This window comes from Sarcophilus harrisii, chromosome 2 (assembly GCF_902635505.1).
Source record: "Sarcophilus harrisii chromosome 2, mSarHar1.11, whole genome shotgun sequence".
Classification (NCBI taxonomy): Eukaryota; Metazoa; Chordata; class Mammalia; order Dasyuromorphia; family Dasyuridae; genus Sarcophilus; species Sarcophilus harrisii.
The window spans coordinates 40,769,853-40,791,954 of record NC_045427.1 but is presented as its reverse complement, the minus strand read 5'-3'; the positions used below and the strand labels follow the sequence as shown (position 1 = coordinate 40,791,954).

Below are 22,102 nucleotides of genomic sequence, written 5' to 3'. Positions count from 1 at the left end.
TGCTAACTTTTTGAGCATAGTTCCAAATTGCTCTCCAGAATGGCTGGATGTATTCACAATTCCACCAACAATGAAAGTGTGCTGACCAAGTTTTGAATCTACAACTGCCTTCCGGACATCTTGAATTGGATCTCCTAAATATCTTAAATTCAACATTCTCAACCTATCTTTCCGCTAAACTTATCCTTTTCAAACATCCCATCATCCTCCTAGCCCTCCCCCCACCAATCCAAGCTGTGGGCAGTTCCCTTCAATTCTACCTTTGCAGCATCTCTTGAACATAACTCGTTTCTTGATGACACTGCCCCTCCATTTGATGTAGGTCCATCACTTTATGCCTGAAGAACTTGCTGTTGGACCAGCCTGTCTCAGATCTTTCCACTCCAGACTACTCTTTATTTAGCTGCTACTGATATTCCTAAAGCAAAGATCTGGCCATCTTCAAGTCTAACCTACCCCATACTCCTATCTTTCCAGTCCACCTAGTAACACTAGTCTCCTTGTTGTCTATTACTAAACTCTGGGCATTCTTTTTGTGTTCTCCATGTGTGGAATATCTTCATTTATTTGTTAGCTAAAACCCCACCTATCCTTCCCAATCCTTAATTCTAGTGCCTTCCCTATTGTGTGTAGTGTATAGCCCTTTGTTTGCTTTTCTCATTAGATTGTGAGCTCAAAGTTGGGAACTGTCTTGCTTTTCTTTGAATCTCCAGTGCCTAACAAAGTATCTGGCCAATAGGTACTTAATAAATGCTTATTGACTATGATTCTGTGAACAAAGATTTCTAGATTCAGTGTTATTTTATTGAAGGGAAATTACTGTGAAGTGATAATATCAATCCTATCAGTGGATGAAAACAAACTTTTCATAAGGAAAATTGAGTAAGGAATATAGAATATTTCCAGAACTTTTACCTGTTTTGGGAATGTCTACTGTACTTAAAAAAAAAAAAAAAAAAAAAAGTAGGAGCTTTTTATACTTGTAATATATAATAGGCCTTTGTCCTTAAGAAAGAAAATGTAATTCCTGCTGAAGGAAGCATGCTTGGCTTCCACTAATTTAGAATCAGTGTAACTTTGTCAATTTGTTTCTCTAGATCTTCTAATCCATGAAATGAAAGGGTTGGGAATGTTCTTCATTCAAGTCTGACTCTTCATGGTTTGACATTTCCTTCTCTAGTTCATTTTACAGATGAGGAAACTGAGGTAACCAGAAGTGACCTGCCCAGGGTCACCCAGATAGGAAGTGTTTAAGGCCAGACTTGAAATCAGGAAGCCGTCTTTGCGATTTCTGGCCTAGTGTTCTGTGCACTGTGGCATCTCTGGCCACCCTTAGATAATCCCTAAGGTCTCTTTGGGCTCCATTGATGCTAATTTCTGCTTCATTCTCTCATGTCAAACGGTAAGATAGGGCAAGCCTTCATAGCTGCTCCAACTCTCCAGATCTACAGACTGTGAGTCAGAATGAAATTGGCCTTTGGGCAGTGATTCAGAAAAGTGACAGATAAATTCTTTAGTATCTTAAATAGTCGGATTAAGGATTTGTAGTTGGACTTGGCTCTTGCTGAGATAGCTTGTCTGTTAGTGTTTGGCCTGGTTGGTTAGCACTGGCATGGAGGACTAGCACCCTAATGTATTTAAGGGAGTAATTATAACATGGGATAGTTTATGATTTTTCCCCAACACTTACTCATCCATCAATCAGCCCATCAGTATTTATTGATACCCTTCACAAACAGTACCTTGTAAAGGAACATTTATATATAATCAAAAAAGTATATTTTTTAAAAATTCCAACTATGTGATTTTAAAATGGGAATATTTGAATTTCAAAATAAAAGAAACTTGGGGCGGGGGAAGGGCTACAGGGAGAGGAACCTCTCACAGAGTTCCCGATGTCCAGTGGCCTGGTGGACCGTTGTACATACTGCTTGGCTTTCTGGTGTCCTTGTAGTACTGCTGCTGCTGCCTGTAACTCCGGATGGCCAACACGGCGCTGACCCCATACATGATCACTAAGAGACAAGCAAAGGTGGCCGCTGCCCCATCGGTGCCCGCCAGCTGGCAGTTCATCCAGGTGAGCCCTTTGCGAGCATACATCCTCTCCCGCCTTTTGCAGGTATCGGTGGCGTTAATCCGCAGAGCCACATGAAGGTAGATGCCCGTGGCTATGCAGTAGCCCACAGCTGCCAGCAGGCTAAAGGCAGCTTCCACAACCAACCACTTCTTGGGCAGCTTCTCCAGGCTCTTGGCTCCCTGCAGTAAAACTCCCATGGTGAGGACCCCAAGTCCTAGGGAGAAGGCTAAGCCGCCGTACACAAGTGGCGCTCGGAGGACGGTGTACTGCTGGTCCAGCTGTCGAACCTGCTCCAGCTCCGTGCCTTCAAAGGGGAAGTAATAGTTGTTCCCAAAGCCGCTGCTGGCAAAACTGGCACTGAAACCAGCCAGGACAAAGTAGGAGGCCACAATACACATGAGAACCATTCCATTCAGTATCACTTCCACTATTTGTGCCACACCTGGGAGGAGAAGAATGCAATCCTTAGTAAACCAGTTAGTCACTAAGAAAAAGCTTCATTTTGAGGGACTAGCAGGACTGGGGGAAGGGAAGCCTAGCTCATCTTTTGGTACCCTTGGGTTGCTGGCGATCATGTTTCTCACAACTGCTGTTAAGTAACAAGAGCTGGTGTAAGGAATGTAATTAAAAATGCTTCAGGGGAGCTTTCAGAGGCTGCTTCTAAACAGGCCCCTTTGACTTTGGAAGAGGTCTGCAGGTAATTCTCAATAAACATTTCTAAAACACCTACTATGTGCCCAGCACTGTTCTAGTTGCTGAGGATACAAATGACATGTTCTAGTGGAGGAAAATGAACAATGATATTTAGATAGAACTTTAAAATCCTTAGCGAAATCTTGGGAAGTAGGTACTACGAGTAATCCCATTTTACAAATAAGGAAACTGAAGTTGACATGTTAAATTCCTTGCCCAGAATTATACAGCCACCTAAGGAAGAATTTAAATTTTAGATTTTCCTGACTCCAAATCCAGTACTCAGATAAACTACTACATTTAGGTGTCTACAAAAATGGTTTACAAATAGTTTCAAAAATGGAGAACTATTGGACTCAAGACAGACTTGAGTAGGAGGCGGAAAGGATAGTATTCCAGCCAAGGAAGGTAGACTGGGCAAAGGAAATGGCTTAATCTACCTGGGACATAAAAGTCCAATCAGCCCTTACAGATACCTAGTACTTACTGAGGGGTCGACTTGGTCTTTGGTTCAAAGTACACCTGTCCTTCCCTTACTGTTTGTCTCCTGAAAGTTCGTGGGAGGCAGGAGACCTTAGCTAGAGCTTGAATTCCTAGGAGGAAAAAGACCAACCCACAGACCCACCCACACTGAAAATTAGGGCCGGTTCTTACAACATATCTTTGCTGCTCATACAGTAGCTCCTTTCATTCCAAGGACTCTTATGATCCCTCCGGGTCTCTTTGTCATTCCTCACAAGACACTAACACCTGCCTCTGCACCTTTTGTCAGCTCTCTTACCCAAGCCTGGAATGCTTTTCTTCCTGTTTCTGCCTCCTGGTTCTTCCTGGAGACCCAGTTCAGATTCTCCCTTCTGCAAGAGGCCCTTATCAGTTCTCACTGAGATCACCTCCCATTTACTTTTTGGGATATACCCATGTTGGTCCATTGTTTTCTCTCATTAGAATGTGGACTCTTTGAGAACAGGGATCATATTTTTATTTTCTTTGCAATCTCAGTACTTAGCAAAGAACCTGGTATACAGAAGGTTCTTAATAAAGGCTTATTGATTAACTCTGCTAATCAGCCTGTGTCTTTTTTTTACATCCTGCCTAGCATTTTGTCCACTATGATGCCATCTAGTGGCCCATTCTTTTTACATACCATGTTCCTTTAAAAAAAAAATTAATCCAGTTTATATTTTTCTTGGCAGTGTACCATTCAAGGAATTCTAGTGAGTCTCTCTTTAAAGAGTTTGCCATCCTGATACCAATTTTTAGGTGTCTAAGAAACATGACAAATTTGTCTGTGAGACAAATAGTAATGAGCTTTATATCACACAGCTAGAAAATAGATGACAGCCCTTGCATTTAAACCTATGAGACCTGACACCAAATCAAGTACTCTTCTTGCTATAACCACTAAGTGAAAAAAAGAAAAATCACAAAAAGCTACACTTTTTAGAGTAACACTTTTGAGGGAGTTTATATTTTACTTATCAATAACATCTACATAATATTTACAGATCGGTAATACATATATGTGATGTAGTCAGTGTACAAAAGATAAATTTATTTATTTTTGTGACTCATTCACATTTGGTAGCTGAACAAAAATAAAACACATTAATAATGCTGGGATTTAAATATTGATCTGTGGACTCTTTTCTGTAGTGATTCCAGAGGTGTGGATTCAAAGCCAGAATCAGAAGTACATGACTATAAATTATTAGCCACGACAGAGAACTAAGGTACTATGAAATACGGTCACCTAAAACCTACTGCTATTTACCCACAGAACTTCCCTAACACTAATAATTGACATACAAATTCAATGTCCCCAAGTCACATGTGATACCAACTTTGCAGCAAGAGCCATGCTTTCTTGTCCGGAGGAACTGAGTTCAAATCCCATCTCTGACCTATTAGCTGGATGACCTTGACAAGCAAATCAAGTAACCTTCCCAGATCTTGGTGCATTTGAATGAAAACCTAGATGACAACTGAAGTCCCTTATAGCTCCGAATCTACACATTTGTTTTCTACATTCAGGCCACTGATTTCATTTAAATATCCCGCAGCAATCAACCCAACTTTCAAGTAGACCCCAAAATGGAATGATTCCCCAGTACCAGCTCTCTTATGGACTTTAGTATCCTTGTCCCGTTGGGTGCCTGAAGCCAGCCTCATGGGAGGCTGGGTTCCTATAAGTACCTCTGGCCTTCCCAGTAGTCACCCAACCAAACCACATCCCGCTTAACTCTCAAGGTCATCTGAACCAACCCTGAAGACACCATTGGTTAAACCAAGGAGAATACACTGAGGGAAAAGAGCCAGACTTGCTTTAGTAGCTTTGGAGAGTGTAGGACCCAGGACAGTGATGGGAAGGATTCTGCTTGCGTCATTTTTTCTGCAGCTGTTCATTTAATGGGGCGCTTTCCTTTTATATTGTCGTTCAGTTGTGTTTGACTCTAATCCCATCTGGGGTTTTCCTGGCAAAGATACTGGAGAAGTTTGTCCTTCCTTCTCCAACTCACTTTATAAATAAGGAAACTGAGACAAATGGGATGAAGTGACTTGCTCAGGCTCACACAACTGGCTAGATTTTAATTTAGGAAGATGAGTCAGTTCCTGACTCTAGGTCTGATGTTCTAACTTAGTGGCCCATCCTTTCACTTACCACCTTCCTTCAAAAAATAAATACATTAATCCAGTTATATTCTTAATAAATTTCTTGGCAATGTACAATTAAAGGAATTCTAAGTAAAGTGAAGAGTTTACAACTCTGACACCAACTTATGTTTTATGCAAAAATGGATTTTTAATCATTGAATATGCTTAGAGAAAATGTGCAAAGAATGCGACAAGATACAGTAAAGTCACAGAATCATTTTAGATGAAAGGAGGCTTTGCTTTGGACTTTCCCTGCTGGGACACTATATTGATTTTGTACCTGAATTTCCATTATCACCTTAAGCTTTCTCACATAAAGCACATTCACATTAGATAGAATAATGAATGGCAATGTTGGCTCAGAAACACCAGCTGGAACTCTAAGATGAAAGGCTTCTGGGATTAGTTTGTCAGTAATCCAATTTGTTTATTATATTTCAAGGTGCCTCTCTCCCTATCTTACTCCCCACTTCCAGCTAATGTTATTCTTTTAATAAAAATCTACTTAAGGATGAAAGGAGGTACTGGAAAGTTATGGCAGAGTAGAGGAGGAATGAGGAATTCCTGTTTCCTCGCCTTATGGGTTGCGTTTGGAAGACACTGGGTACAATCGTGCCAACGAATCTGGCTTCTACTCAACACAAAAGAAGCCAAGTTCAAAGAAGTTCCCCAGCTATTACATATTACTCTAGTTCAAACCTCTGCAGGTCTTGGTTTGTGATTATTCCTAAGGAAATTTTCCCAAGAAAAGAGAATTCAAAATTTGTTACATTCTCCACCGTGCACCAGTCTCACCATGGAAGACTTGGAAGACTGCTTCCACTCATCCACAGATAGCTTGTTCCCAAATAAGACGAAGAGGTTTTTGAGATCTAGCAGCAGCTGATGAAAGACTATAAGTCATATGTCACTGTTGGCTTCCCTTCAGGCTTTTGGATTCTTCTATACGCCCGGAAGGCTAGAACAGCCCCCACAGCAAAGACAATGACTCCAATGGCAGCAAAAAGCCCAGCCCCTATGTCTCCACCGTGGAAGCTACAAGTAAAACCACTGTAGCCTTTGCTCTGGTACAAGGTCTCCCTCTCTTTACACAGAGGAGAACTGTAGGCTGCCGAGAGGTGGTGGAAATAGAAATACAAAGCCGGGATGTAGCCGATAGAGATGAGCGTATCCAAAAGGGCTTCAATCACCAGCCACAGTGGGCAGTGCCACGGGACCCGAAGGACACCCAGGAGAATAAGGAGGCAGGAGAAGGCCATGAGACCCCCTCCAACAGCCATCGCTGCCGTCACTGTGGGCAACTTGAGCTGGTAGAACTGGATGTCCAACCGTTGGGCCTTCTCCCCATCAGGACCATCAAAACCACTGAAGGCTCCTCCATACTGGTAGTAGTAAATACCCCCAAGGCTGGTGATCCCTGTGTAGCCCCCGGTCGAGTTGTAAGACACAGAGCTACAGGCCAGAATCAGCAAGTTCAGCAGGACCTCCATCAGTTGGCAGCAGGCTGCAAAGATCAAGAAGCGGAAGGATGGGTTATGTTCTGGATGAGGCTTCTCTTCCAACATGGAGGTCACCTCCCCCTCTGCATGCAGCTCACACCACCGCCTTTGTGTCCACCTCCCCCATGAAAGCCCCGGCAGCCAAAGCTTCCTCAGGAGCAGCTGGTGATGAAGTCGCGAGGGATCGAGTCCATTTTTAAAAGAGGTCGATCTTAAAAGAAAGGTCTTTCCAAAGGACCAAAAGCCATCTCTCTCAAAGAGAAAAAAACCACATGTCTACGTAGGAAAGCAGAAGGTGTTAACGGTTTTAAATGAGAAGGAAGACAGTCTATCCTATTTCTACGTGTTACTTACAGCTTAACCAGTTTGACAAAAAACTGTCCAACTCTAGAGAAAAATCTAATGTGAGTTAAAAAACAATGCAGCTAAAAAAATGCTACTCATAAGAAGAATCCACATTTTTAGTTAATAGAATGCTGTATTTTTATTGGCTATATTGTTTTTATATAACGTTTTTTCTGCCTAATCACATTTGTATAATACACAAAGACAAACATGTGTTTATGGTTGTGTGCATTATGTGTGTGAAGATAATGGAAGCGTATTTGTTTGACTCTCTAGTCCTCCCCGTAAATCTTGTAAAGGAGGATATTCTAGGTTGATTTATCAGAGCCAAATGTTCATTACTATGCTGGAGGGGTCTCTATGTGCTATTTAACTAAGTGATATGTCTTTACATCCCTGTTCCATGCAGAAGGATGAGCTTCTCTAAGACCTCTCTAAATCTTTGCATACCTACAATCCCAGTTGGTTCTGATCCATCCAGACCAGAGGTCGTTAGTGTTCACAGGGATGTGAATTAGAAATTCCTTTCCTCACAATTCTGAGATGTAGGTAGTAATAACTTGCCATTACATAATGATTTAAGGGGACCCAAGAACTTGTACATAGATACTCATTTGATCTTCCCAACAACCCCAAGGCAAGTGCTATTATTCCTGTTATCTTGAGGGGGGAAACTGTGACTTGTCCAGGGTCATTCAGCTAATAAGAATCTGAGGTAGGATTTGAACTCAGGTTTTCCAGTTGCAAAGTCCAGCATTACAAATTTTATCCCGATTTTACCAGTAAGGCTGATTTCCAACAGTACCACAAATTTAGCCAGTCTCCTGACTTGAATCAATAGTGGCTCTAGTGCAGAATCAAAGATGAATCACTCCCTCTAGAACAAGTTTCCAAAGCAAGGATTTCATTGACAGGTGTGCACTTGTGTGTGTGTGTGTGTGTGTGTGTGTGTGTGTGTGTGTGTGTGTTTAGGGGGATAAAAGTGAAGGGGGTAAGTTCATAGCATCTGTGATGGGGGCAACAAGAAAACAGAGGGGGTCAAAATCTTTTGTTCTCTCCATCAGTGTCATTAACCTGACAAGAAAATCATTACATCTCACATAAGAAAGATTGGCAATCCTGAAGGAAGTGGGTGATTTTATATAGTTTCTTGCATTGACTGAATCACTAGACCTCCCTTAATATTCATGAATTAAGTGACCCTTAATTTCAATTGTGTCACCAGACTTTGCAATCTACAATTCAGCAGTTTTGAGCACCTGGATAAATGAAGGAGCTAAAATGAGGAGGAATGTAGGTTTGAGACCAGAACGTCATCTTTAGTGATGGACACCATGGACAGCGGGAAGCCCAGCTCTTGGTCTCACTCGGCCTTCCCAGTTCCTGCAACTTTCTAAGGCAAGGATTAGTTCTTGTCAAAATTCCCCTCAAATTCCAACTTCAACAACCTCAAATCCGAAATTTCAAGGAAATGTTATTCAGGCCTACTCACTAGTGTGTCAGGACCTTTCTGCTGCTCAGTAATCTGTCTCTTGTTGATTCCTAATCCTCCTCAATGCACCTCTCCCAATCTCTCCTACTCGCAGCAAAAATACTATCTACCTTCCTGGTGATGTCTCTCACTTTCCCTCCTTGTTCCCTCAGTTCTTCTTGTTTCAAATACTTTTAATCACTCCCACCTTTGAGGAAGACGTATGCAGAAGCATCAGCTCAAAGCAGCCAGATGATTGTGAAATTTTCGGTGCAAGCCTGGCAAAAGCTACATATCAGGGTTTGATTTATTGTTTTGTTGATTGTGTGGACTTGAAAAAAGTGACGAAAAAAAATGTTGATGGGGCAGCTAGGTTGGTGCAGTGGATAGAGCACCAACTCTGAAGTCAGGAGAACCTGAATTCAAATCAGACCTCAGATAGTTAACACTTCCTAGCCGTGTGACCCTGGGCAAGTTACTTAACCCCAATTGCCTCAGCATATTAAATTTTGAAGTGTGTTGTGCAAACATTTTCCTCTGGTGAAAAGCTGATTGTTAAATATTTACCACCACACTATTGGACATGTAGTCCTCCTCACCATCAAGGCTATTTTTTACAGTTAAGCCCTCAATTCCATTTCCTTCCACTTTTCTGGGATATTTGCTTTCCCTTTTCTCTTGTTATCTTCAGTCCCTCTCTCATGGTTCTTTACTCTGTCTACCTGACACCGTTCTTTGCTCACTGAATATACTTTTTTGAATAACTTATGCTGCTCTTCCTGCCCCAAATATCCCTTTAATCACCAGCCTTTGTCTGTAAAATATCTGTTCACTCTATTCTAGTACTTAGCACAGTGCCTGACACAAAGTAGATGCTTGATAAATGCTTGCTGATTTGGTTTGATTCTTCAAGTTAAGCTGCTTAAGAGACATTGATGTTTATAATGTTTGGGGATTTGTAGGCAAAAATGAGGCTTGGGCTCAAATTTCTTGAATAATTGCTTCTACTTTCTATTAGCCCAAGATGTGAATACTTCCTAAGGAATAGGTACTAGGACATACAGTGGGTAAAGACTTGGAGCTGGGAAGATCTGAGTTTGAATCCTTACTAGCTATGTGATCTAAGGCAAAGTAATTAATTTTCAGCCTGAGTTACTTTATCTGTAAAATATGGGGATTAGCGGCTTCCAGGGGATGGGAGATAATGCTACTTACATTACAGGGGTGAGGGACTGATGGGCAAAATAGACACGATTTTGGACACAGCGAATATAAACAGTTGTTTCGCTTGCATAGGTTAACAAAGGTTTTCTCCCCCCCCCCGCAGTGGGCTGGGAAGTAGAAGAAAAAATAAGTGTCTGATAATTTCAGAACAATATTAAAAATTAAAAAATTGAATTACATTCAATGGCCTCTGTGATCTCTTGAGATCTTAAATTTATGATACAATGATGTTAGGTGAAGTCTATAGTCTTGCCATATTTGCTCATGGGAGATCATTTAGTCAATAAAGAATTTAATCAAAAAAGACCAGTTCTTGGCCTGGGATAAAGAACCACATGGTAGCCTTTGCTCAGGTATTATTCTAAGTCTGGGGACAGCTTGCTTTTCTTGGTGGTTTCCATCACTTTATGCTGAGCTCTAGGTAACCAAGGTTTTACAATCCTCAGCTTGTTCGCTTCCTGCCTCACCACCACAAAAACCTCATCTTGAAACTCAAACCAAAGACAAGACAGATACACACTGAGTCTAAAGTGCAACTTTGAGCCCTTCTCATTTCCCATGGCAGAATGAGTCAAGGTGAGGGAAAAACCCCGTACCTTTTTCACCTGCCTCAGTCTCTTCCTGGTAGGGAGGAGACAGGTTAACAGTACTAGCCTTCTCTAGCTTTTCGTCTGCCTGTCATTGTCTCTCTGAAACAAGGAGGAAGTGGCGGTAATTAGATGACTGTACAGAATCCCACTTACAAAAAGTTTTATAATCTTATAATTGCTACATCGCCTTGAAGATCCCAGGCTCTATTTCTGGGCTCGCGCACTCCAATTATGCCTTTCTTTCCCCCCAAGCAGCAAATATTCACCTTCCGTCTCAGGGCTTGGCAAAATTAGTCCAGACGGTGTCCCGTCTAAGTCATATGATCTCATAACTCACCTGCCAAACCAGATTTTCCACGTTGTAAGCAGGGTCAGAAACTCTCTACCAGAAACTGTCTCAGGGTTTCTGCACTCGCTGCAGTGGAAAGGCATTTCAGTGACTAAGATGGTAATAAGATCAGTGAAATCACAGATCATCTCCCTATCCTATCAAATGATCAATGGCTCAATTTCCCTGATTTTTTTCAAATGAGGCTCTGAGAACATTTCGGCCAGAATAAGGGCTGGCTGATACAGGAGATGGTCTTGGATTGGGTAGTTAGGAAGATCTCAATCTGAATCCTGCCTTAGAGACTTCTAGCTATCTCTTTCCTTGTTAGCTTGATCTGGACTTACACCAGAAGTGTATATATTCCAGCAGCCTCATTCTCTAACAACTGCTATTTGTGCACAGCGTTCCAAGGCTTGCAAAGTGCTTCACTTGTATCTTGATCTGGATTTAGCAGGAGTTTTCTGATCTACATATTCCAGCAGTCTAATTCTCTAACAATTGCTATTTGTGCCCGGCGTTCCAAGGCTTGCAAAGTGCTTCACTTTTTATCTTGATCTGGACTTACCAGAGGTCTCCTGATCCATATATTCCAGCAGTCTAGTTCTCTAAAAACTGCTATTTGTGCATGTGCTCCAAGGTTTGCAAAGTGCTTTACTTGTATTTTGATCTGGACTTACCAGAAGTCTTCTGATCCACATATTGCAGCAGCCTTGTTCTCTAACAACCGTTATTTGTACATGGTGCTCCAAGGTTTGCAAAGTGCCTTAGTTGTATCTTCATCTGGACTTAGCAGAAGTTTTCTGATCCATATTTTTCAGCAGCCTAGTTCTCTGTGTTCTCTAACACAGCATTCCAAGGTTGGCAAAGTGCTTTCCTTGTGTCTTAATTTACTCCTAACAACTTTTGGAGCCAGGGCTGCAATTATTTATCTGTATATTATAGATGGGGAAACCGAGGCTCAAGAGAGGTTGATTTGCCTGGGTCACACAGCTAATCTAAGTGTCTGAAGTAGGATGTGAAGTCGGTTCTTCCTGACTCAAAATCCAAAGCTCTATTCACCATGACACACCGCATTTTAAGAGAGATGTCCAGCACTTCAATAAACACCAGTATTTTTAACTTCTAGGTAGCTAGACCATTGTTATTTTTGGGTAGGGTTGGAAGGTGAGGCAGTTGGTCTGAAATGACTAGCTCAGGGTCACACAGCTAGTAAATAAATATATTCTGTGTCTGAGGCCAGATTTGAACTCGTGATTATGACTCCAGGGCTGGAACTCTATCTACTAGCTGCCTCTTAAACCATCGTTTTTGCAGTGATCTTTCAGGCATTCTTTCCTTAGATCATTTGTCTCACTAGGGCAAGGTCACCAAACTCTCAGGAATTAAAAGACAAGACCAGCTAAATCCCTACCACAGCCCTGAGCCAGAATCACCAATGGGGTGTGAGTGGCCGAGGTAACCTGGGGTCCCATCTCACCTCTCCCGGTGCACAGGTATCTGCATTTGTGGCATTCCAGGAGCCCTGCGGCCTCAGACTCGTAGTATTCCACCTCTTCCAATCCAGGCCTGGGGCTAAAGGGCAGAGATCTCCGGGAAGGATAGTCACTGCAACAACAACATAAAGCTGGAATTAGCAACACCAAAAAGGCCCAGAGTCAGGTATACAGCCAGCCTCAAGTCCCCTCCTCCTGGCTGGGGCTGGCAGCCCAGGCCTCCGAATCCTCCCTAGATTTGCTGGTTGGACCCCACCCATGACTGGTAGACCCCAAAGCTCTTTTTCTCTCTCTACCAGGAGTTCTTGTCCTTTTGTGCAATCTGATAAAGCCATGGGCCCTTCTCAGAATAATGTTTTAAAGTGCATAAAATATAGTATTGCCAATTATATTGTAGTGTTTGTTGTTGTTGAGTCATTCAGTCAAGCCTCTTTGTGACCCATTTGGGGTTTTCATGACAAAGATACTGCAGTAGTTTGCTATTCCCTTCTGCAGCTCATGTTATAGATGGGGAAACTGAGGCAAAGATGGTTAAGGGACTTTCCCGGAGTCACCCAGCTATTATGTGAGGTCAAATCTGAACTCGGGTATAGTGTTCAACGGAGCCACTTAAGCTCATAGCTTAGCACATAGTAGGCACTTAATAAATGCTTGCTGTCTCTTCCAACTTCCCCAACTCTTAGTATACTTCTTCCTAAAATTCCTTTGTATTAATCTGGTATATTGTATACGTGTGTGTACATTTATCAGTATTTTGCCTCTTTTTGTATCCCCAACATTTAGCACACTCCCTGGCACACAGCAGGCACTTAATAAATGCTTACTGGCACAGATACCGTGTCTCCCCCCATTAAATTGTAAGCCTTTTGTCTTTGTATCAGCAGTGTTCAGCACTTTCCGCGTTCTCTCCCGTGATCCTCATTACACCCCAGTGAGGCAAATGCTACATCCCCATTTAGTAATTATCTGCTAATTAATGATTGCCTGGCACATGCTGGCCAAACAGCAAGCATAGAGGAAATGGTTAAAAGTGTTTTAAGAATAGAATTCTTCCCACCAAGGGTGCAGAGGGCTGGGCAGGGACTCCAGGAGGGGGAAGGAATTTAAATGAGAAAGGAGATCGGTCCCCAGATAAAAGTCTTTTCCCTCTCCAGGAATCCAGACCAACAAAGACTTCTCCAAGAAGGATTATTTCAAGAATAGAAAATTGCAACCAAAAGGGACCTCAGATTTCAACGAGATCAGGCCCTTCAATTTACAGATGAGGAAACTGAGGCAGCAGCAGAGCTGGCTCCTGGGGCAGATGAGAATGCTGTGTTCCATTTATTTGGCTGCGGTTTCTGGATCCTGATTTGAGGAAAACAGATCTTGTGGGTCTGGGGTTTTATCTAACTCCTCTGTAACCAGACAGACACTTTCTAAACCTTAGCTGACCTCCTGCTCAGTCAGCCTGTGGAATAACCAATACTTAAAGCAGCTGCTGCTACTCACCACCCAAATTAATTTTCAAGTTTCAGTTCTAGCTAGTAAAGGTGAACATTTCTCTCCCTGCCCTTCTTTTTACCTGCTTTTGACCCAGATGCTCCAATTAAACAGAGCACTAACCCTGAAGTTTCACTGAAGTCAAAAGGATCTGAGTTCAAATGTGACCTTAGACACTTTAACAGGTGGTACCTGGGTGATTCTTAGCAAGTCATTTAAGACTTCCTTAAAGTCACTTAGCCTTCCCAAAAACAAAACCCAGCAAAACAAATAACAAGTCACCATAAATGGGTAATATTATTTAAGAAGAGGTGTTCTAGAGTTGTGTTGCTTCCAGCAAGGAGATAGCAATAAAGCTAAAGCTACTTGGTCTTAACCCTAAGGCCATCTAGCCTGGGAATTGCCCCAATTCCACAAACAATGCACAATTTAATAACAATAAGTTGGTCAGTAACAACAAAATTTTTGAGACAATCTAAGCCACAGAATTCGATAATGAGGTGGAACTTCACCATTAAGCCATAGAATTCAAAATTCATCTCCACCTCTAACTAAGACCATTTCTCAATTTGGCCCAAAGGTCATAAAATCAGCGAGTCAGGGACAGGAAGCACCTGATTTTTTTTATCTTTTTCCCATAAATAGATCTCTTTGCTCCAGATTCTTTGCTTAATAATTCTTTTGGAACTCTTTTTGGAGCCAAGTCTCTTCAACTGGTCTAATAAGTATAATAAGTTTTTCCCCTTTGACTTGGAGATGGTTCCAAGCCTGCAAATTTTTTGAGATACCTAGTGGCACTGGTCTGGAACCTCAAATTTTGGGGGTCTCATTTGAACCCCAACATCCTACCAATCGCTAATAATTACCAAATAAGGATAATAATGTTTAAGAAGAGGTGTTCCAACCAATTATTAATTAACAAATAGTTACCAAATGAAAATAATGTTCAAGGGAAAAAAAAGTTAACTTTTGGAGCTCACGACACCATAAACATTGGAGTTTGAAGTCTTCCCACACTCGCCTTTTCCAAGCTAGCCCCCTAACTCCAAAACACCTCTCACATACATTCCTTGGGAATAACTCTTTGGAAAACACTAGCTGGATGTTTGGGGACACAGTAGAAACCCCAAAGCACCCCCACCACAAATACACATAAAGCCACCTACTTTTAACTTTTCTCCTCGGCCCTAAAGGACTCGTCTCTCCAACAGTAGAGAATCACAAAGGAAGGTTGTTTATTTGACTCCACAATGCCCCAGATTACTGTATTTGCAATGCAAAGTTACTTAAGGTGGGAGTCAATGGGGAAAGCTGTGCCAAATAAAGTAGTAAGGGATAGGGAGTGGGGAGAGAGATCATTTCTTTATCTGGGTAGTAGAGCAGCAAACCACATTACAGATTAGAGCAAGTTTAAGAGTTCAGTAAATATAAGTATAGCTAATCCAGAGGAAGACTTCACTAAGATCAGGTTTCCTAAATTTCCTTCAGGGTTCAACAAGGACTCCTACCTCCTCCTCCAAGAAATCCCCCTTCATCTCCTCTAGGTCTACTTCCACAAAAGCACTTCGAGCTCTCCTCCAGCACCCTGATCCCCCACTCTATACCTTCAGCACAACTCAAATTATGTAAAGCCAAGCACTAGCTGATTCTTCTTGTGTGTGCTCAGTGTTCTGCACATACATAGTAAGTGCTAGATAAATGTTTTTGTTACAGTTGAGTTGTCTTAGTTGGGTGTGACTCTCCATGTTTCCATTCCCCCCCCCCCATACTGGAGTAGTTTAACACTTTCTTTGCCAGCTAATTTTACAGATGAGGAAACTGAGACAAACGAGATGAAGTGACTTGCCCAGGATCACATAACTAGTAAAAGTTTGAGGCCAGATTTGAACTTAGTCACTTTAGGGCTGTAACTCTATCCACTGAACTAAGTATTTGTTTAATAATAACACCGAACCTTCCTGGCTTCAAAATAAGCAACATTACTGGAAAGGGAGATGAATGGGGGGGCGGGTCTGACGTAGGGACGCGCTATCAATAAAGGTTTACTATTAGAAGGGAGAGGTTGTAAACCCAACTTGGATAGGAGGAAAGGGAAATGACAGGATTGTGCTTTTCCCCCCAGATTTTCAAAATCCTTTTACATTCTCCTCTTTAAGAGACTCAGAATTGTGGTAACTCAAGAGACATAAATATAGTCAGAAGGTGTTAGTCCTGGGCAGGTATAACTTGAAAAGTGATCTCTAAAAGTTCCTAAAATTCTACCATTACCTTTTTTTGAGTTTAAATCATTGCCATTTTTGTGGAGACAAACACCTGAACTCATAATAAACATGGAATCAGGCGCAGTGGTGAGGGTGACTTTGGAATAATTTTGGCACAGTGAAGGGTTTCTTTCCTATGAAAGACCTCACCTATGACCTATGACCTAGGTCTTAACACTGAACTCTAACTCTGGAGGTGAGGGTGAAGCTGATGACTTTGCACAGCAATTCATCTGAAAGTCAAGACATCACCTCCTGATGTCATTGCTCCTCTTCTAGAATGAAGGAAAAGTAATACCAGAGGGGCGGAATCTAGGGGTAAGGTTAGGCTACCAATAAAATAGGATATAACGCTGCAAGTAAGCCTTATAGTCACTCAACAGGCAATTATTATTAAATTGTGCCTTACTGTGCCGAGCACTGTGTACAGTAATGGTGTTTAAAAAAAAAAAAAAAAAAAAAAAGCAAAACCAGTTCCTGCTCATTTGGGAAATTCAGAAGAATAGCATATTTTCAAATCAATTCGACCAGTCTTTTTTAAAGACCTACTGTGTGTATGTAGAGCGCCGGGCTAGAGATAGAGCAAAGAGCCGGTCAGGGTGCTAGCCAACTGTCCTACTCAGCTGTCCCGCATCCCCTTATTCACTCCCTCCTCCGGAGCCACCTCCTGTGGAAAGCTAACACTCTTCCTGATAAAGAAGCAAGAATCAGTTACTTCTTAGAACAACCTGGGATGGGGCCAACTTGCTCCCAAGGTATCATCCCAATTCAGACCTAACTCTTCAGCCGCCCACTTTAAGGACCACTTGGGAGACGGATGGGGGAGGGGAGGAAGCTAAAGATGCTCCCCTCTTTCCTGCCCGCAGACCCGAGGGGGCTCCCTAAGCTGTTCCCACACAGTCCTTGCTCACCTCTCCGGCCGGCCGAACCCCGCATTTCTCTGGGCCCAAGGCTCTCGCATTTCCCCTGAGGCAGACCCGGAGGGAGGGGCTCTGTCTCCGGAGGGCTCCCAAGGTACATCCTGGGTCCTGCTTTGGCGAGATTTTTCTCGACCCCGTTGTCCATTCGAACGGGGGTGCTCCCAGTCCTGTCTGTCCAGGCGGTAGTCTCGTTCGCTGCGCCGGTCCCCATCTCGGTCCCCCCGCCGGTCCCAGTCTCTGTTTTCCCGCCGGTCCCAGTCTCGGTCCCCCCGCCGGTCCCAGTCTCTGTTCTCCCGCCGGTCCCAGTCTCTGTTTTCCCGGTCCCGATCTCGGTCCCCCCGCCGGTCCCTATCTCTGTCCCCTCTTCTATCCGGATCTCGGTCGCCCCGCCTGTCCCGGTCTCTAGGTCTGTCCCCGTTTCGGTCCCGCCGTCTGTCTCTGTCCCGCTGTCCCTCTGGGCCGCGATCTCTGTCCCGCTGTCCCTCCGGGCCGCGATCTCTGTCCCGCTGTCCCTCCGGGCCGCGATCTCTGTCCCGCTGTCCCTCCGGGCGGTGGTCGCGGTGGTCGCGGTCTCTGTGTCGCTCGGGGCGGGGGTCTCGATCCCTCGGTCGGTCCCGGGCGCGGGAATCCCGAGCCTCCGGCACATCTTCCATTTCCTAATTCCTGGTCCCCGCCCCGCGGGGGCTCCCGAAGGAAAACACGAACCAGGAGTGTCCTGCGCAGGTGCCCGAGCCGGGCTGGGCAGGGCGGGGCGGGCCACCTGGTCGGCCCGGGCTCGGGAGCTCTCACCTGGGCGCACGCGCACACTTAAGTCCCTGGCCCGGGTCAGGCTTGGGGCTCCCGGGAGCGCGAGAGCAGGGCAAGAGCAGTCCAGCCCTCCCCATCCCACCAGGCCCGGCCGGGGGTGGGGTCGGCCGAGGCTGGACCTAGCCCGGGGGGCGGAAGGGGGTGGGGGCTCTGGACCCCGGAATCTTCGCTTCTGCTCCGCCAAGCAAAGCTCGGAGTCGTTTCCTCGGACTCTCCCCGGGTAAGAGGCCCAGCCTATGGAAAGACCCTTCAATCAAAGGACTGAGGTTCACAGACAAACTACTGAAGCTCCTGGCCTCAGTTTCCCCATCTGTAAAACGAAGAGCTTGGATACGTAGATCTCTGCGGTCCTTTCCAGTCCTAAATTCGGTGCCTTAGGCAGAAGTCCTGCTCCCTGGAACTGGCTCCAGCACGGGTGGAGGGTGCTGGGCACGGGGGCGCGGTGGAGAAGGAACAGGGAGGACCCTTCCGGTTATAGTGTATGCAGCCAAACCTTGGGGCCACTAGGGAGCCGCGTGCTCCTCCTCCCATTTCTGAGGAAAACCTGCCCTCCCATTTACAAAGCATCACCGGCCAGGACCGAGAGTCCGGGTTCCAGATTTTCTGGGGCAAGTTCTTTGTCCCTTACACGGAGACCCCTGTAAGACGTCCCTAAATGCTAAATAACTCAGCCTGGGGGGCCCTTCGAAGCTGCCACTAAAGTGGTTTCTGGTGGATTCCACCTCCGATCATTGGGTCTCTCTCTACTTTCTCTCATTCTCTCTCACACGTCTGTTCCGTGCACCTCCCTATGACACCTACTGGTAATGGTGACACTGTCAAAATTCCCGGGCTCAATTAAACCTTGTTGATTCAAAAGTGTGTAGACCTCTCCCTTATCGATGAATAATTTCCGGGAGAGATGAAGGCGAGCTTCGGAGTCCGGTGGCACACAAAGCCTTTGGTTCGTTCCCTAAGAAATCCGATTCTTTTTTTTTTTTCCCCTTTTTGTTGAGATAATTGAAGTTAAGTGACTTGCCCAGGGTCACACAGCCAGGAAGCATTAAGTGTCTGAGGGCAGACTTGAACTCAGGTCCTCCTGACTTCAGGGTTGGTGCTCTTTCCACTGCGCCACCCGGCTGCTCCCCATTCACTTTTTAAAAAGAAGCAGACCTAAGTTTTCATCTTAAAATGCCCAGTGAGAAATTTCTTCCAGAGCAGCTGCATGCAGCCTTTCCCCATCTTCTGCCACAAGCTGGGCATATTGCGTGGTCTCTAGGTAGAAAATGCCCGCTCTTTTCAGTTAAAGTGTTGCAAAAGCTCTTTAGCGCAATTAGGATCGACCCTTAGAATTCTAGCTCTGACCCTCTCAGAGCTTCAACTTCAGATTAGGGCAGACAGAAGATTTGCTTTTGCTTTTTCACAAATTCTTTCCTCTCTCTATAAACTACTCCACCGCCAGTGTTGCAATCCTTTTATTTCTTCGGGAACTCCTAGAAAAATGGAGGAACTTTTGTTGTGGGCTATAAATTGAGGATAAAAAGATTTTTTTGTAGGGGAATAGATTAAGGGTGGTACTCAGAGTCATTTATCTAGTTTAGGCCCTGGCTTCCCACCAACGGTGGTAATTGGTGCCAGGTCCCACTCCAGTGAAATGCCCCCTTCTAAAAATAGGAAGGTCAGCTTTTTGTCTCTTACTCTGTTCAGATTCTCCATGTGTGGAACGGAACCTTTGATTCTTCACTGGGTAGGGTCCAGGAGGAATGTGATTGTGGCGTGATTACTGAACGTTAACCCATAACTGGGTTGTCCTACGTTGGGATTTTCTTCCTGGAGATTCATTAAATTATCTTGGGGCTGGCTAGAAGTGCTTGCATATTAGATTAAAGTTAAATACAGTTATTTCTGGCAGATTTGAGCCATCAAATCGAGAATATGGAAACAATATTAACGTTATTTTCCTGGACACCAACTTGAAAATGGGTTTAATCATTCTTCTGGAATTGTGACAATCCAATGAGATTAAAGCATGACAAGCAAACATTTTTGCTGTATGTTCATTATTATTAACTGTTCTAAAAAAACTAGGTGGCTAGAGTAGTTACAGCACCCAACCTGAAGTCAGGTACGACCTATCTTTCTAAGTTCAAGTCTGGCCTCAGGAGCTGCGTGACCCTGGGCAAGTCGTTGTACCCTATTTGCCTCAGTTTCCCCATCTGTAAAATAAATTGGAGAGGGAAATGGCAGATCACTCCGGTATCTTCGCCACAACGACTAGGATTGTCAGACTGGGGTAACGGAGTGGACAGGACTGAAAATGAGAGAATGGACACACAAGCACAATTTTTAATGGAAGAAGGAATTGAAGAAACATATGCTGGAACTTTCTGTAAGATTTAGAGAATAGCCACTTCCCCAAGGACCTACACTTTCTCACGAAAATGGAACACTATTCTGAGACAAACTGGTTTGTGTATGTGTCTGATTCCCCAGTGCCTTGCATAATGCCTGGCGCATAGTAGTCTAGTTATCCATACTTGTTGAATGACATTGAAACACGAAGACTTTCCTTCCTAACTTTTTCACGGTTGAAAAGAACAAAGGTCAATTAAGAAGACTCTCGAGTTTAATCTTCAACTAGCAAATGGAGCAGAAATAGCTGCAGAGGTGAGAAAAACACAATCTGCTTACAGCAAGATCATGGCATGCCTTAGATTGAAGGGCTCGATTTCCCTAGATCTCTTCACTAGATCTAGTGATCTCACAAGTGTCTTTAAGGGAAAATGGAGAAGAGAATTCACAGGAAGCATTCTGGAGAAATAATATCCAGCCTATATGTACTACTGCTTCAATGATCTTTTCCAATGGAGCAGAGCAGCAATCATAAGTAAATAATTCAATATATTGTCATTTTCAGTTATTTGTCATTTTCTTCTCTGGCTCATTTTATTGATGAAGAAACAGGGTAAGTGACTTGTACAGGGTCACACAGCTACTGTCAGAGATATTCAAACTCGGGAAGAAATTTTCCCATCTACTACGCCATCTAGTTGCCCAATTCAAAATAGCAAATAATCAAAAAAAGATACAGGGTTTTTGTTAGGTTTTGTAATATGATTCTTTTTGGTTTTGCTTTAGGCAACATCTTTACCTTATTAATTAGATTCTTGCTAGTATTAAAATTCACTTGTTTCCCCTGGGCCCTTCTGAGCTCTCCTAAGAAGTTACTGTGAAATTAAATATTTGTCACAGATGCTTATTAGGGAATAATCTGCGTATGGAGAATCAGTTTTACTTCTAGTTGCATAATACCTAGCCAGGGCATCCCTCAGCAAGCAGCAACTGGTACTAATGAAAAAGTGAAATAATGTAAATATTTTGAATAACTTCAAATTTAAAATTTTGAAAAATTTTGAATAATATAAAGGAACAAGTCAGAGGGTTGTAAAAATAGCAAACTCTAGAGAGGAAAGCAACTATTGCATCTACACACACACCCCCCGTAACCATCTGGTTGGCAAGAATAAATGGTCAAAGGATATGAACAGACAATTTCCAGATGAAGAAATTAAAATGATTTCTAATCATATGAAGTGTTCTGAATCACTGTTAATCAGAGAAATGCAAATTAAGACAACTCTGAGATACCACTACACACCTGTCAGATTGGCTAAAATGACAGGAAAAGATAATGATGAATGTTGGAGGGGATGCGGAGAAAACTGGGACACTGATATATTGTTGGTGGAGTTGTGAATACATCCAACCATTCTGGAGAGCAATTTGGAACTATGCTCAAAAAGTTATCAAACTGTGCATACTCTTTGATCCAGCAGTGTTTCTACTGAGCTTATACCCCAAAGAGATCTTAAAGAAGGGAAAGGGACCTGTGTGTGCCAAAATGTTTGTGGCAGCCCTTTTTGTGATGGCTAGAAATTGGAAACTGAGTGGATGCCCATCAATTGGAGAATGGCTGCATAAGTTATGGTATATGAATGTTATAGAATATTATTGTTTTGTAAGAAATAGCCAGCAGGATGATTTCAGAGAGGCCTGGAGGGACTTACATGAACTGATGCTGAGTGAAATGGGCAGAACCAAGAGATCATTGTACACAACAACATCAATATTATATAATGATCAATTCTGATGGACGGGCTCTTCAACAATGAGACCATTCAGGCCAGTTCCAATGATCTTGTGATGAAGAGAGACATCTCCACCCAGAGAGAGGACTGTGGGAACTGAATGTGGATCACAAGATTACATTCTCACTCT

General features: G+C 43.4%; 2 protein-coding genes across 2 annotated transcripts; both read right to left on the bottom strand.

Annotated features, from left to right (window-relative positions):
* Positions 1-6,290, bottom strand: LOC116421286. Its single transcript, XM_031950015.1, has 2 exons — positions 6,218-6,290; positions 1-2,519 (listed from the first exon to the last, which is right to left on the bottom strand). The coding sequence occupies exon 2, from the start codon at positions 2,482-2,484 to the stop codon at positions 1,882-1,884; it is 603 nt and encodes a 200-aa protein (XP_031805875.1). The 5' UTR covers positions 2,485-2,519; positions 6,218-6,290; the 3' UTR covers positions 1-1,881.
* On the bottom strand, positions 6,290-18,833 carry MARVELD3 (MARVEL domain containing 3). Its single transcript, XM_031950014.1, has 3 exons — positions 17,030-18,833; positions 12,360-12,487; positions 6,290-6,926 (listed from the first exon to the last, which is right to left on the bottom strand). Exons 1-3 carry the CDS (start codon positions 17,689-17,691, stop codon positions 6,316-6,318), a joined length of 1,401 nt encoding a protein of 466 aa, XP_031805874.1. The 5' UTR covers positions 17,692-18,833; the 3' UTR covers positions 6,290-6,315.
* Positions 18,834-22,102: the final 3,269 nt, after the last annotated feature.